Source organism: Meles meles, chromosome 12 (genome assembly GCF_922984935.1).
Source record: "Meles meles chromosome 12, mMelMel3.1 paternal haplotype, whole genome shotgun sequence".
Taxonomy (NCBI): Eukaryota; Metazoa; Chordata; class Mammalia; order Carnivora; family Mustelidae; genus Meles; species Meles meles.
In genome coordinates this window covers 17,746,700-17,763,554 of record NC_060077.1, presented here as the reverse complement: position 1 = coordinate 17,763,554, position 16,855 = coordinate 17,746,700, and the positions used below count along the sequence as shown (strand labels likewise).

The 16,855-nt window shown below is 48.4% G+C and overlaps 1 protein-coding gene across 1 annotated transcript in view; it reads right to left on the bottom strand.

Moving 5' to 3' along the window:
* TMEM132C (transmembrane protein 132C) overlaps positions 1 to 7,513 on the bottom strand; it is a 302,142-nt gene extending 294,629 nt beyond the window's left edge. Inside the window, exon 1 of the mRNA XM_046026085.1 lies at positions 7,279 to 7,513. Coding sequence (XP_045882041.1) covers positions 7,279 to 7,363 — 85 coding nt within the window. The 5' untranslated portion in view covers positions 7,364 to 7,513. The remainder of the gene's footprint in view (positions 1 to 7,278) is intronic.
* Positions 7,514 to 16,855: the final 9,342 nt, after the last annotated feature.

The following is a 16,855-nucleotide window of genomic DNA, read 5'->3' as shown; positions in this document are numbered from 1 at the left end:
AGAAAGAAAAATAAATCTTTTTTTTTAAAGACTTTATTTGACAGAGAGACAGTGAGAGAGGGAACACAGGCAAGGGGAGTGGGAGAGGAAGAAGCAGGCTTCCCGCTGAGCAGAAAGCCCAATATGGGGCTCGATCCCAGGACCCCGGGATCATGATCTGAGCTGAAGGCAGCCGCTCAATGACTGAGCCCCACAGACACCCCAAATCTTAAAAATAAATAAGCAAATAAATAAACCTGAGGCGGATGAATATTTGTTGATTCTGCATCCAAAACCCATCCCACCATCTTTCGTAGCAGCTCTTCAGTTTTTCTCTGGGAGAAATGCCCTCTCCCCCTTGAATACGAAATGGTAGAAATGCCCATCGACTGCCTTAAACTTTTCTAGACAGAGGAGGGCCTAGGTAGATAACCTGTTCTGATTCCTGGATACAGTAGAAGCGCCAGAAGAGCTTCTAAACAATAAAGATGATCAACCTTGCCTCTCTGCCCACCTCTTCTGCCACTAGTGGAAGATCCTGCTTCAATCAGCTTGGGGCAGGGCCTGGGGGCGGGGTAGCAATTTTGAAAGCTTCCCAGGTGATTCTAGGGTTCAGGCAGGGTTCTGGTCTTCTTTGTCCCCAGAATCTAAAACATGAGTGTAGAGATAAAAACAAATAAAATGGTTGGCACACCCTGAAGCAAAGCATCAGTTATAATAACAGACACTCTTGAACAGGCAACTTCTGAGCCCCAGGAAGCCTGGTCTCCTACTTTCAGGATCATGAGCTCCAGAATCCCTATTTTGCAGCTGGCCCTCCTACGTTTCTGTGGCTAACAGAGGTTTCTGACCAATGCATCTACGGGATGGCAGAATGCAGGCTCAAATTTAAGCTCCTGCTTCTCTCATGCTAAGCCTCCCTAACTAATCCAGAAGTGAGAGCTCTGCACGTTGCTGACAAAGCGAAGGGTGCTGAGGAAGAAAGAAAAGGCATTTTATGTTAAGAAAACATGGTCTTCTATATGGAGCCTTTGAACAGCCTCAGCATCCCAGACATTTCCAAGTGTGAACCGAACACGCCTCTCCTACCACTTAATCAGTAAAAAAGAAATGTACACACTGCAGAAGACAAGGAATCAGTCACTCTGGGAGAGTATCTAGAACCATTGTCCTGGAAATTTTGCTAAATCAGACTTGCCTGCGTTGCATTTCACCTTTGTTCTCTCCTTAAAGGCAGTTAACTTCTAAATCCCTGAGGTATCTGAACACTTCTGTTCAGCTCAGCACACACACAGGAGAGAGAACAAGGTCTTGCAGAGAAAACTGTTTCAAGGGTACCAGAAGTACCCACCCAGAAACCAAGGCAAGCCAAGGAAATGTAATTTTTATCTTTCCTTGAAATATATATTAAAAAATCTCTAATTAGAAATTCTTTTAGCCATATCTAGGGGGTAAGATGCATACACTTGAAAAGGATTATATGTGGGGGGAAAGTATTAGAGATACACGGTTTTAAGTTTCGTAACACAACAAAAAAAGCAGCATAACATATTTTGAAGGCAGGCTTTGATTAATTAAAGATGTATAATGTAAACCTGAGTGCACTAATTTTTAAAGAGGTATAAAAAGTGAGCAAATATGGAGATAGATGGATTCATAAAATTTATATCCAATACAAAAACTGCAGAAAGAAGGAAAAAAGGTAAAGAATAAGTATAATATAATAAAAACAAAGAGCAAGGTGGTAGATTTCCACATAGACATATCAATAATCACATTAAATATAAATGGTCAAAACATAATGGTTAAAAGACAGAGACTATTAGATTGAATAAACAGACAAAACCCAACTATATATTGTCCTCAAACAATGCAGGAAGAAAAAGCCAACAGAATTTAAATGAAAAACCAACAAATGCAAAACTTAGTTGGAGATCTCAACACTCCTCTGAGTAATGGACAGAAATAAAAAATAAAAAATCAGTAGGAATATAAAGTACCCCAACAGCACTGTAAGCATTTGAAGAATCCTCATGACCTTGGGCTAGGCAAATACTTCTTCCATGTGACACCAAATTACTAAGAGAAAAATTAATACATCAAACTTCATTAAAACTAAATACCTTTGTGAGGACGTGGAGATGCAACATGGGGGGTTAGTGGGGTAGGAGAAGAAAAAATGAAAAAAGATGGGATTGGGAGGGAGACAAACCATAAGTGACTCTTAATCTCACAAAACAAACTGAGGGTTGCTGGGAGGAGGTGGGATTGGGAGAGGGGGAGGGGGTTATGGACATTGGGGAGGGTATGTGCTATCGTGAGTGCTGTGAAGTGTGTAAACCTGGCAATTCACAGACCTGTACCCCTGAAGGTAAAAATACATTATATGTTTATAAAAAAATAAAAAATAAATAAAAAATTTAAAAAAATACTCAAAAAACTAAGTACCTTTGCTCTTCCAAAGACACAGACTGGGAGAAAATCTCTGGTAAACATGTATCTGATAAAGGACTCACATCCATACTATATAAAGTACACTCAAAGGTCAATAATGGGAAAATAACAACATATTTTTAAAAAGGCAAAGATTTGAAAAAGACACTTTGCAGAAGTTGACAGAAGATGGCAAAGAAACACAAAAAAAAGAATGCTTAACATCATTAGTCCTAGGGTGAAAACTAAAATCTCAAATACCATTTCCCACCTATGAAAACTGTTAAAATCAAAGGAAAAAAGGGGGGGTAACCAGTAAGCAGTTCTGGAGATAATAATTAGCTGGAAGTCTTATAACTTGCTGGTAGGAATGCAAAATGTCAGTAGCGTGAAAAGAGTTTGCAATCTCATAAAGTTAGGCACACAGTTACCATATCACCTAGCAATCCCAGCTCTCAGCATTTACCCAAAGGAATTAAAAAACTGTGTCCACAGGAAAAAGCGTTTATGAATAGTTAGAGTGACATTTCTCCTAATTACCAAAAACTAGAAGTAGTCCAAATGTCCCTCGACTAGGAAATGAATGAACAAGTGTGACACAGTCATTTGATGGAATGTCATGCCTCATTAAAAAGGAACAGTCTGCTGCATTGTATATAGGTGACTATTTATTAAATGCATTGTGAGAAGCAGAAGGTAGCAGATTCAAAATCTGCACACCACAGGAACCCATTTTTATGGAATTGGGAAAAATCAAAACTACAAGGACAGAAGAAGGGTCAGTGGTTGCCAGGGGCCATGGGGAGGCTACCCGGAGGCCCAGAAGAATTTTGGGGAGTGATGGAAATGTTCTCTACCTTAACTGTGGTGGTGTTTGCATGACTACGTGCATTTGTCAAACATACAATTGTACTCCAAAGGGTGAATTTTACTGTATGCAAATTATATCTTAATAAATCTGACTTTCAAACAAAGTAGACTGCTATAAAAAAATTCTATCAATCAGATTCCCCATTTATTCCATTAATTCAGTTATACTCCCTTTCACTCCAATTAATATACCAAAGGCTCATTTTTATTAACCTTGCTTCTCATGACTATGGATGTATGAAATATCTAATACATGCAGAGGTTTTGTTTTAACCTCTGTTCATGGAGGTGCTAACTGCTAACATAATTGAGAGTTCTGAGTTCTCTGCCTGACGCTAGCCACCCTTGTCAGTAAGCTAACAGTGAGCAGCCAAATGAAGGAAAAAGAGCCAGAGGCCCAAGTAGCTAGGGGGGCCCAGCAAGGAGGGAAAGGCAGGTGAATAAACACCCCCCCAAGGAGGGACTCCCACATTCAGCTTTGGTGCTGTGTAGTCATATGAAAAGATGCGCCCAAGGTTGAAAGAGAACCCACAGTCTTAAGAGGAGTTGGAAATCCTGCTTTCTATTTGAATTCTCCCCATTTGGGGGAGCTTAATCACTTAGAAAAAAGAAAAAACCATATGGGCAAAACAGTGTCTGTCTGTGTCTGCAGGTTATGAAGTTTGCAAGGACAAGTGACGTGCTTGGGTATAGAGGAAAGAATTAAGACAAGCCCAGAGTCCAGCGGTTTAACAGAATGGCTTCTAAGAAACTGAAATCACTTATTTCCAGGAAGCTTCAATGCAGCACAGAGTGTTAGTTTGAGGCACCGGCATGGACATAAGGCACACTGTGTCTACCGAGTGTGTGCATGTGATCTAAGTGTAGGAAGGACACATTCTCCAGTATCATCCTGCACCCTGTGTCATCTCTCCACCCAGAGTGCCTTCTCCTCATGAAACCTGCCAAACCCTTCCTCAGACACTCAGCATCCCAAAAGGTTTGCTTGTTTGGTCTTAATGCACTTGGCCAAGGCTGATCTCAAGAAAAGTGAGGCTGTTTGGGGGGTCTTAACCACCTTTATGTACTTATACAGTTGGTGCAGAACGACCGATGTGCGTCATGGCAGGTGTGACCACGCCCAGCCTGGGATGTTACACAATAGATGTATACAAGCCTATGCTTCTAGCTAGCTAGCTATTCAAAGATCTCCATAATTCTGAATCTTGAAGCATATCTGGCCCCAAAGACTTCAGAATAGGTTGTGGTCCCGTGTGACCTTCCCAGGGGTCCCATATGTGACCAATGACTATTAGAACATGCTGATAGCATCTCACCCCACCCAGACCCTCCCACCGCTCCGTATGGGGTCAATACCTCAACCTCTAACTGAAGGACACTTCACCTCACCTACCCAAGCCTTAAATCTTGGGTCTTAAATCTTAAATCTTTCAGTGCCCTGGCTATTTATAGAACCTCCCAGGAACAATGACTCTGCTCCGACCCTTGAAGAATCACAGAGCCTTAAATCCAACAGTTGAGAGTAAACATACAATTGGTACTAAAAATTGATCAGTGGTTTTGAGGATTCTAGAAATCAGCACTTAAATCCTTGAGCAGGAAGAGTCAGAGATGGCTTTTTTTTTTTTTTTTGAAAAGACAGCACAAATTTAAATGAGGGTCAGGAAACTTTCCTCTCTATAAGAAATCTCACGGCACACACATTTTCTTGGAGGAATGTGAGGAGAAATGCAGTGCTGTTATTGGTCCTGGGAAACAATGAAAAATATTTGGCAGAGGATGAATTGGGGCCCACAGGCCCCCAGACCACAGTCGGGAAACTGTCAAGCCAAAGCAAGGAGAGGAAACTCAAGGTTGCACTAAGCCAGGGAGGGGTGGCTTTGGGGTAGGGGTGGGACATCTCCATCCCCACAATCTTCATCACCCCCAACCTTGTGGTGTAAATAGCATCTTTAAAAAAAAAATTCCCACTTCCACTTTCCAACCAAACTGCTGCCCTTAGTCTCTTCTATGTGGACATTTGTAATGGCTACTCCTAAATTGCAGCTAAAATCCTCTAGATAGGGAAACAAAAAAGGAATTTAATTAAGAGAAGCCCACAACTTACTTTAAAAGGGACATTCAACATTCAGAGTTCTGGGCTGAGGAAATCCTCCCCAGGTGGGGGAAAACCTGATCAGGGACTCTCACCCCTTGCCGGTTTAAAATGACACCACCTTCCCCTACAAAGCCCTTTCCATCCATCAAGTCTCTTTACCACCCAGGAGTCCCTGGCAAGTATTTGGAGGAAGGCATTTTTCTTTTTTGAGTGGCCACTTTACATTTTGGGAAACAGTATTGTAAATGCTAGAACGCAGAGCTAGCGGCCGAATTAAAGCTTCGGATACTGCATGTTTGCTCTTTTGGTCTAGTTCTAAACCAAAGTCTCCCCATTTCTACCAGTGCTGCGCGGGCGCGCGGCACACACACACACACACACACACACACACACACACACACACACACACACACACACACACACACACACACACACACACACACACACACACACACACACACACACACACACACACACACACACACACACACACACACACACACACACACACACACACACACACACACACACACACACACACACACACACACACACACACACACACACACACACACACACACACACACACACACACACACACACACACACACTGCTGTCTACCTGGGGCTCTCCGGAGAGAGAACACTATTTCAAACAGCGATTTTCGCCCAGCTGATGTGCCCGAGAACCTGCAGCCTCAAGAAAAGCCGATTTCTCTGGGATTTCAGGCGCTGCATAAGGACTTTTAAAAAAGAAAATGCTACTTTTTAACCTCAATTGGTGACTTGTATCTCTCTACGCATTTGTAGCCCAGCCCACAGAGCTTCGGGCAGGAGACAGCCGGGATTCTCGGCGGGCTGCACTTGCTTGGGTCCGACCCGCGGCGCCGCGCGAAGGCGCACGGACGCCTGTGCCCCCGCGGTCTCACCCAGTGGACCTGGGAACCCCGACCCGAGTGGCGCGGGCGGCAGCGAAGCGTCTCTCTCATTTTCCGCGCCGGGCCGAGCAGCCGGGACTCGGCACCGCTGTGTGCGTGCCGCCCGCCCCGCCTGCCCGAGGCCCTGGCGCCCAAGTCCCACCGAGCCCCACGGGGCAGGGCGCTCCCCGGCCGGGGCCCCGCTCCCAGCACGGCTAGCGCCCGCGGCCACCGTACACACCCACAACCGCCACAGCAGCAGCCGCCGCGACCCTCCGTGAGCCCTCTGCGCGGCGGGATTTCGCTCTCTGCAGCCTCGCCAGCTTAGGGCAGGGTCGAGGTCGTCCCCATTGCCGAGATCGGGCAATGGAGGAGACTGAGGCGCACGGCCTCCCGGGACCGCGCTCCCGGGAAACCCAGGGCCAGGGCCGCCACCGCGCCCACCAGGCACACCGCACGCCCCAGGCACACCGGACCGCAGCCGGGCTCCGGCGGGGCCCCCGCGAGCTGCGCTGGGAGCGGACGTTCCTTCCGCGGCCAAGGTCGCTTCTCAGGACCCCACGGCCCGGGCGCAAACCTGGTCTGCCCTCCCGGATCTCCAGTCCCAGTCTGACTGACCCGGGGATGGGGCGCTCAAAGCTGGGAGGAAAGGGGGCAAAGAAGCCGGTTCCCGCACTCCACACTGGGACTGCTGGGGCTGGGTTAGGTCCGCACGGAACTCCACAGTGTCCCCCAGCCACGCCCCCACCCCTGGAAAGCACCCCGAATCCGGAGGTGTCGGACCAGCCGAATCTGCCCAGCTCGTACGTCCTCCCGGCTAGGGAAGGGCCTCTCGGCGCCCCGCACTCGGACGCTCCTGGCGGGACCGGCGGCCTCCCCCATGTTCCCGAGACACCCCCGCCTTCCGGCTCCCCCCGCCCCGGCTCATCCCGACCGGGGAACTTCCCGAGGGCCGGCGAGACAGACGCCTGCCCTGCCTTACCTTTGCCCAGCAGCGCGCCCAGCACCAGGCTCAGCGCCCCGCACAGCGGCGCTACCCGCCCGGGGGCCGCGCCCTCGGAGCGCATCCTGCGTCCCGGCAGCTCAGGCAGCCCTCCGCCCGCCTGGGGCGCAGCGCCGGCCCGCGGTCCCCGCCGGCTGTCCCATGCCCCGGGGCGACCCCCGGCTGCGAGTCGGCCGGCCCGGCTGCAGATCCGGTGGTCTCGCCCGCCCCCGCCGTGGCGCCGCGGCGGTTCTGGATCCAGCGGCAGCGCGCGCTCTAGCCAGGACAACTTTTCTCCAGCCGCCGCCGCAGCCGCCGCCGCCGCCGCCGCCGCCGCCGCCGCCCGCCCCGCCCCGCCCCGCCCCGCCCCGCCCCCCGGGTCCGCCCACCCCGGCCCGCCTCCGGCCCCGCCCCCGGCCCCGCCCCGGTCCAGAGCGGAGTCTGGAGAGCCGGGAGCGGCGCGGGTGCGGGATCCCTGGGGGCGGGAGAGGTTGGGGAGCTGGGAGAGCGGGGTTCGGGCCGCACCCGGGGTCTGCTCCGTCCGTTTGCGGCCTCCCGCCCCCGCGCCCTGCGGCTCGCGTCCCGGAGACTTCTGCGTAGGGACCCGCGACTCAAGATGGAGCTGGACCCGTCCCCTCGCCACCCTCCCGCGGCCGCGGCGGGGCGAGTGGGAGTCCCTTCCCGCTCTTCAATTTCAGGTCATCCCCCGATTTTTTGTCTTGAGAGCTGGGGGCATCTGGAATTGAAAGTCCCGTGCATCGCTGCGGAAAGCTCTGGATGGATCATTCGGTGGGGAAAGCAGCGTGCGGAACAGCCTGCCGAGGGACACGGGCGGAGGGAGGCGTGCGCACATCTGTGCATGTCTGTGTGTGAAGCAGAAGATCGCAGCGGCATCTCGGGGGGCGGGGGGCACTGGAACGCGGCGGTGGAGGAAAGCTTCATTTTTCCACTGCGGATCCTTTTATATTGTTGGGGCTCGTCCCCACTCCCCATGTGTTTTTACTAACTTTTCAGGGAGGAAATGCCCCCCTCCCCCAGCCAGACCCGCTTCTGCAACAACTAGTAACCCGCAGTTCAGGCCAGAAAGATGTGCACGCGCCGCGCCACCCCACTTCGCGACGCTGCCAGAGCTGCCCTCCTTCCTCGCGGGGACCCAGCTGCTTGCCTGGGCGGTTACTGACGCTCTGGCCTCACGGGGTGGTGGGAGGCCTGAACAACCCCAAGGCGGGACCCCAACTCCCTCCCCTGCCTGTGAGTGAGAGGTGGTGCACCCAGAACCCAGAACCTTCTCTGGAGGCCCAGCCCACCCCAGGCACGCCAGACGCTCCCCTGGGGTTGGCGTCTGGGCTCCTGGAAGACAGGGTCCAGCCGCCCAGCTCTCACCAGAGCCGCAAAGCCTCAGGGAAAGGCAGCCAGGCCACTTCTCAAAGGAGGCCCTCCTGGGTGGCAGAGATTTTCAGGTTTTAAGTGGATTATGCTGATAATTGCCCAATCCTTCGTTCATTCAGCTAGTGTAGACACACCTCGGGAAGCAGTCATAAAGGAGACTGGGCTCCTAAAATGGAAAACACATTTCCTTCTCATTTTTATTTGTTAGCCTAAAGTCACTGGAGAAGAAATATTTTTCATTTAAATGTTTCTATCCTTAGTGAGAAATGCAACATATCTGTTATTTCTGAGGGAGGGGTTCAGATCGGCTTCATCCTCTCCCCCACCCCCATCGGATGATGGAAACAAAAAGCCCCTAATGATGCCCTCCATGCCCCTGCCCTTCTCCTTTGTAAGTTTATAATTTGCAACCCACCCTCTCTTCCCCATGCATACACAATTTCTTTCCTTTTGGCACAGAATACTGCTTTCCACTGCAATGCCAAAGGCAGATGGTGGTCTGGGACTCCACGGTGCAAATCATCAAGAAGCAAAAAACTGAACAAACCACAGAAATATGCATAACAGGTAAAGAGGAGAAGAAAAACAAGAGGGCCTCGGCCAGGTAAACCCGCTTCCCGTTACCCTCAGGTGTTCTGAATCTCGCGAACTCCTTCAGACTGATTCTCTGAGCGTGGGTGGCAAGAGCCTTCCTCTTGCTCCTTCAGGAGTGGACACAAAGAGACCCAGGTAATGGGGGCTTCTTTTCTGCAAATCTGTTTAGGATCCCATTTAACCTACCCTGTGACTGTCTAGATATCCAACATGTATGCAAAACCAAATAGAAGGGAGGATGTGGTCGAGTTATCTTTTTAAGGAAAATCTCCCCAAATGGAGGTGAGAACTTAAGAGATTCATGGGCTAACAGTTTCCTGTATTTATTTTTTTTAAGACATGTATTATTTAACCCCCAAATCATTAATTCCTTAACTTAAATTACTTCCAGATGCTTTTCTGAATTTCATAACAAACATCAGAGACCACTAATCCCCTCAAAGGCTTTTGCGAAACTCCCCGTGGGCTGTGGGCACATGGAGACAATTAACATGATTTATAGGACACAAGAGCTATTGGAAAGAGGAAACCTGCTGCCTCCACATGTGCCTGAGTTCCTAAGTCAAAGAGATGATTTCAGACTATGTTGTTGTTCTTGCCTACATTCCCAAATTTTTAATGCTGTTGTAAAATGAGGGATGGAGCTCGTGAAGTTCGCTCAAGTGTTTCTCATGAGATGTGCCTCTGGACGGGACCTACAGGCATATATTACTAAGGATGAGGAAAATAAGGGCTATGTTTTGGCCTTACAAGACAGCTATAGTTGTCTTGCAGATGTAATGTCAAGTCCTTGGTGTTAGAAGAAGGAAGGAAGGAAGATTTGAAGGAAGGAAAGAAGGAAAAGGGGAGGAAGGGAAGGGAGGAAAGGAGGGAAAAGGAGGGGAGGCAGGGAGGGAAGGCAGGAATGGCAGGAGGGAGGGAGAGAGGGAGGGAAGAAGGAAGGAAGGAAGGGAAAGAGAGAAGGAAGGAGGAAGGAAGACATGTGTTTAGCAATCTGGACTGGCATTTTTCTCAGTGTTTATAGACCTCATCCCATTTAAGCTTCACCCGAGCCTTAATGGGAGAACTGTCACTGTCCTTTGACATTTCCTTCATTCACTCAACAAATATTTATCAATTGCTCACCATTTGTCAGGCCCAGATATGGGGTTCTAGCATTGAACAAAACAGATGGAAGTCCTACACTCACGGATCTCAAATTCCAGGAGACAGACTCTAAAGAAAGCCATCCTATAAGACAGCAGGTTCTGGGAGAAGAACTTTTCAGGCTGAGGCACCCAAAGTGCAAAGGCCAGGAAGTGGAAGAGCCAAGGGTCCCATTTTTCCTTCAGAAGGGTCATGTGTCCTCTTGGAGGACCCCGGGGGCAGAGAAAGCCTGGCGTTCTTTAAGTCGGCTGGAGGCCGGCAGGAGTGCTGGGGGCTGGCATTGGAAGGTGGGCCTGGAGGCCTGCCATGGAGGCGGAGACCCGTGAACGCTGCTGGCTGCAGGTGGAGGCAAAGCGCCCGAGGATGGATGGTGGGGTTGTGGGAGAGCATCAGTAGTCTGGGTTTTGGCCCAAGACACTGGGTGCCAAATATACCCTTCAGGGAAGAAGGAAAAGACCAGGAGAGAGCAGTCTTGGGGGTACGTTAGCACAGAAAGCTGCTGAGGCTCAGACGGGAGTTGAGGCTAGATGCTGGAAGATGGCAGTGGTGGCGATCAAGGTGAGCCCTCCACCTGCTCCAGAAAGGGCACAGTTCATAGCCCTCAGCTCTGAGTTAATACCGGCTTTGACCTTGGTAAGATCCATAAGCTTTGGGTTCTCTCTTCTTCTGGCAAACTCCAGGAGCTCCGCCTGGCTAACATGGAACAGGGTGGGGAAGCAGAATGGAGAAACAGAGTGTCCTTCCTCCCTTCCCACCACCACACCTGCCACGCCTGGATCAAGAGTCCAGCCTCGTGGCGTCCAGTAAGAAAGGAAGCACCGAGGCAACCCTGGGGGCCATTCACCGTCCACTCTTGTTCACTCACGTGCATAGTTGCTGATGTCTATCTGCAGCCTCCCCCAGCCTGTGTCGGCTCCGTGGGGGAGGTCTGGCCTGCTGAGCCCTGTGTTCCTAGCCCCGCCACAAATGTGTGCCTAAAGATGAAGCCCGTCCGGGGAGTAGCCATGGTGAAGCTACAGATTACTAGCCCCGCCTTATTGACCGGGAAGCTGAGCTCTGCACATTTTTACCTTGAACTCACTTGGCCAGGAATAGTGAAACAGTGATGATCCCAGTAATGACAGTAACTTGAATTAGATGCTTGCTAATTACCAAACAACTCTGTTCACAACCTACGGATATGTACCTTATTAGCCCATTGTACAGACAAGGAAGCTGATGTCCAGGTGGTTACGTTGGCTTGTTCAGGGTCACCCAACTGGGATGTGGTCAAACAGGGTTGAATTGAGGCCATCTGTGACCATTCATTACACTTACCTGTGTTGAGGTGCATGCTTAGGTCTGGCCATTCTCTACACTAGTGCCTTGGTAACTTGTGTTAGGTCTCACTTGCTAGACCTTTCTATTTTGAACAAACACTGAAAAATTATTCCTTTGTCATTTCCACTTGGCCTAACAGACAAGCTCCCCAGTGTCTTGTGCTGCTCCGGCATCTCTGCCTGAACTTGGCCTCTGCAGAGATTAATTTCCTCTGGCAGGAACACAGGCTCAGCTACCCCAGCTAAAATGCGAGACGTAAGTGACTTTTGGCCTGTGAGGATGGCTCTTTTTTGTTAATTATTTTTATTAACATATAACGTATTATTTGCCCCAGGGGTACAGGTCTGTGAATCATCAGGCTTACGTACTTCACAGCACTTGTGAGGATGATTTTTAAGACTGATGCTCGAATGCCCACACTCATGCTTGTCCTGTGTCCCTCCTGGTACCTGCTGCCTTCCCAGACTTTGGGTAAAGACCCGCAGGGCAGATTTTCTACCCATTACCTTTCTACTCAGGGAACAAGGTCAGCAAATGGTCCTTTTAGTATAGAAGCTGAGTAATAATGCTTCAGATTAAGTGATAAATGAAGTAATCACACTGACATCACCTTAACGGCATTTGTTTCCTGATCATCACCATCTCCACCATCATCATCCTCATCACCACCATCTCCACCATCATCATCACCATCACTACAATCGTCACCATCCACCATCATGACCATCACCACCGTCCCCATTACCATCATCATCACCGTCACCGCCATCATCATGTTCCCCATCACCATCATCACCATCGTTGACATTATGACTACCATCACCATTACCACCACGGTCACTGTCTTCATCTCTAACACTTACAGACTTCTTATTTCGTGCTAGGCACTATTTTAAATACTGTGACAAGTATTTGACTCATTTACTACTTGAACTCATTTAATCCTCACAATGATCTTATGACGTTAATATTGTCATTAACCCCATTCACAAACAAATCGAGACACTGGGTTTAGGCAACTTATTCAATATCACAGAGTTAGTAGTTGGCAGCCCTGGGATTTGAATCCAATTAGTCTGGCTAGAGAATCCCTGTAAACAATTGTCAGACCTTACTGTGCTTACACAGCACCTTGGGAACTTGTTAAAACGTTGATTCTAATTCAGTAGATCAGGATGGGGGGTTGGGGAGGGATTACAACAGTTTTCCTAACAAGCCTGCAGGTCATCTCGAGGCTCTGTGTCAGGGGACCAGCTTTTGGGGAGCGATTCCCTAAATCATTACTCTATTATACTCCCTACATAATTATTCAAAGTCATTATTCCAACTATTTTTATCTGAAAACTTCACCAAAGTGAAACTCTTACTTGGGTCTCAACAAAAAGTAGGCATGAGCATACTCAGTGCATTGCACCATTCCAGAAGAAGCATGAGGTTGGACAGTTTATCATGGAGTCAGTTAAGGACAGTTGCTTAATACACATCTCAATGAACTCTGTATTCAGAGAGGATGGACGTGGGGACGGGCTTTGGTCAAAGTGGCCCCTACCCTATCACTTGGGTCCCTGAATGACCTCAGAGAGCAGAGTTCCCTGCCAACCAGCGGTGGTCACCAAAACATTGAATGACACATGGGTGTTCACTGTTTTAAGCCACTGACATTTTGGGCCTGTTTGATGTTGTTAAACATCATAACAACAACCATAACATTGCCCAACCTCACTGAGACACCCAACATTCAATGCCACACTTCACTCGCTTAGCAGTGCCCTTGTTCCTTGTGGATTATCAGATCCTGGTACAGGAGGAAAACAATCTCCATGTTTCATTCATCTTTGATCCTATGAGTAATTGTTGAATTATTACTAAGGGTGGGCATTGGGCTAGGACCCTGTCCTCAGAGAATGTATTAGGGGAGATAATAGGCAAACACAGATGTCTCGAATGACCCTCAGAAAACAGGCACAAATGAAATGTTACAAGGGCCCAAGATCAGGAGTTCTCATTGCCTACTTATCTTCCATCTACATGGATCTTACTTCTGTTCCCTACGCACACTCTACTCATTCTCCCTTCAGAGACTTTGTACTTGATGTTTTCTCCCCACTGAGAGCCCCTGAATAACTTCCCTCTCCTTTTAAATGTCCCACCTCAGCCAGGTCTTTCTCCACATGACCACTCACCTTGAACCCAGAGAGGAACCAGAACCTGCCTGGCCCGAATTTGTTGAACACATTCCAAGCCATAGCTTTGAGGGAGTGATGTTCTGTCACTGGCTTCAGGGATGACGAGAGATGAAGTGTGGCAGACGGTGGGAAACCTGGCTGGCTCTGTCCGGAAGGTGTGTGACACTTGATCTCAAGGTTGTGAGTCCGAGCCCTTTGTTGGGTGTAGAGATTACCTGAAAATAAAATCTTAAAAAAAAAAAAAAAGAGCAGAGACAGGCAAGACAGGACGGCAGAGTCTTTGCGGAAGGGAGAACAGGACAGGCACAGAGACAGGTGTAGAAATAAATAGTCACTTCCATTCAGTCCCATCACTGCTGTCCAGAAGAAACAGACTGTTTCTGTTCAGTCTGTTCCAAAGTCATTGGCCCTGAGATGTGGTGGGTCCAGCCATTCTACTGACTGCATCCTCTCCACCCCTAATTCTTCTGTTTTGTTTTGTTTTTCAATTTTATAGTCATTACTTGGTAGGAACTAAACACTGAATTGTTAATAGGGAATAATTCATTTCAAACTCAACCAACCACTGTGAGATGCAACCCAGCATGTAAGCAGTGATATTACTCTCCCTTTTAAAGCCCCTCCCGGCTGCCCGTGATCAACATCTTAAACCAAGGATTCATGACCGTCCTGGCTGCCTTCAGCCACCTCTCCCAGGTTCAGACAATCCGGGTAACTTCAGAAGCTTTGCAGCTAGACCCACTGCATTGTTCTTGACTCCCCTTAAAAGTCTCTGATGGCCTGTTAAAAAAAGATTGAGCTTCGAATGGAAAACTGCCAAAATTGTGTTGTTTTGACAGTTGGAACAATGCAGTGCCAATTCGGTGAATTTATGGGAGGCATAGCTCTGCTCCCTCCCCAGGTGCCAGCTGCAGATGGTTCTAGAGTCAGCAGTGCCCCCTGGTGGCACTGAGAGGCATTTTCTGCAGGCCCAGTGGAAAAGGAGAAAAGCTCCAATTTTGGGGCTGAGCAAAGGGGCAGACGGATCATTAATGCCATTAAGTCCAGCAGCGTTTCACACAAAGGAATGTCTTTCTTCTCAAGAGGCCCCTACTGCTCACTACAGTTTCCTTGCCTCTGACTTGTGAATACAAGGTGGGATGCTTCCCTGCCCACCAACTGTAGGACTTCAGGAGCCCATGCTTCCCCACATAGCGATTGTCCTCACAGAGCTCAGGCAACTGGCATTCAGTCTTTGTCAAGTGCTCAAGAGATGAAAGGCTGGGCCAGGCAGAACCAGGAACAAGGCTGGTCAGGGGATGGAGTGGGACCCTTTCCCTATGGGACTGCTGCAGAAGGCGTGACCAAAATCATGTAGGTGGCCCTTGTATTTGCTGATGGAGCTCAGGGGCCATGATTCATCAAGGTGGGACTAGGGGAGCTCAACCACTATAAACAAGGAACTTACTTCAGGAAAGAGACCTTACATAATTGTGGGAGAAGCTAGGTGAAGAAAATTCCAGAAGGGGGAGTTGGAGGATAAGCAAAAGTCAGTATCCAGCGTTCCTAAGCACTGATGTGATTCAGGGAGAGCTGAGTTATCTGCTTGTTTCAGGGGGACAGATTGGACCTTACGGACAGACCAGAGAGGCAGGGGTGTCCACCTTCCAGAGCAGGACAATTCAGAGGGAACTCTTCGAAGAGGCCATGGAGGAGTTTAGCCTCGCCTGTGGTGGGTAAGTAAGTGCCTACTAGATAGTCGCACAGCTTACAACTCCAGATTCTGAATAAAATAAAATTTAAAACCAAAACAGAAGCATGAACAATGACCCAAACAAACTTCCAGAAGTCTCTGAAGAGTGAAGGGAGGCAAGGAGGCATATTCCGGAAGGAAGCCAACATTAGGAAGAAGGAAAAGGGGTGAAGAAAACTGACCATTTCTGTGGCTCTTCCCCCTAAGGACAGGTCACTGTCACTGCTGCTTGGGAACAATGGATTCTCCTGTAGAAACCACTCTTTATGGCCTGAAGAACCAGAGGACTGAGTCTAGAACAGTCCCAGTCACTGGAAAGTAGAGAGGAGGGGTCTAAGAACAGACAAGACCAGAGAGGAACATCCCCAAATACAGTGTATCAATTCTGCCCACATTTTTGGAAGACAGTGGATCACATAGGCATGGGGAGTAAAAGAACTGAGCTGATTTAAGCTGCAGCCCAGTACATAGCTTTCTAATCGGACCAAGTTGCTTGCCAGCCAAAGCTAAAATGTTAACACTTTTTGGAGGAATGTAACAGAACCCAGAATCTTCACACAATTCAGAATTCTCACAGAATCTTCTTGCAGAAGATAATCCATAATTATTTGATATCCAGAAGCCAGGAAAATGTGGAAACAGAGCCTAAAACCTCCTCCTTTGGCCATCCTGATGATTTTTCTTAGTGCTCATTCCTGCATTAGATGACTATGTTTGAAGGATCTACAATAGCTCCTGTATCTTTCTCTGTTCCTTGGCTAAAACAAGGGAAGCTAGTAAGTATTTTGAATTCCTATAACCAAGAGAAAGTGATATAGAAAAACTGCAGGGTGCATGTTTTCATATAGAGGAATGATACATGTTTTTAAGGCTCAGAGAGGCAAGTGAACTTCAATGAAAACCCTGCTTTTTCCATCTCTTCACTGTAAAGGATCTTCTTTCTTTCCTTTTCTCCATCTTCCTTCCTTCTCATCTCTGCTGAAGGTGAATACCAAGTATTCATGGAGCCCTAGGTAAATGACTTAACTGCTCAGCCTCTTTTTTTTTTTTTTTTTTGATTGTTAAAATAGGGATAATTACCTTTCAATTTGGTTTTATTAGTGAGAGTGAGAACTCTTCTCAGTATGTTAAAGCAGAAGGGAACATTAATTAACTTCCACAAATGGAAAATTCAGGGATACAGGCAGCTTCAGGTACGGCTGAATCCAGG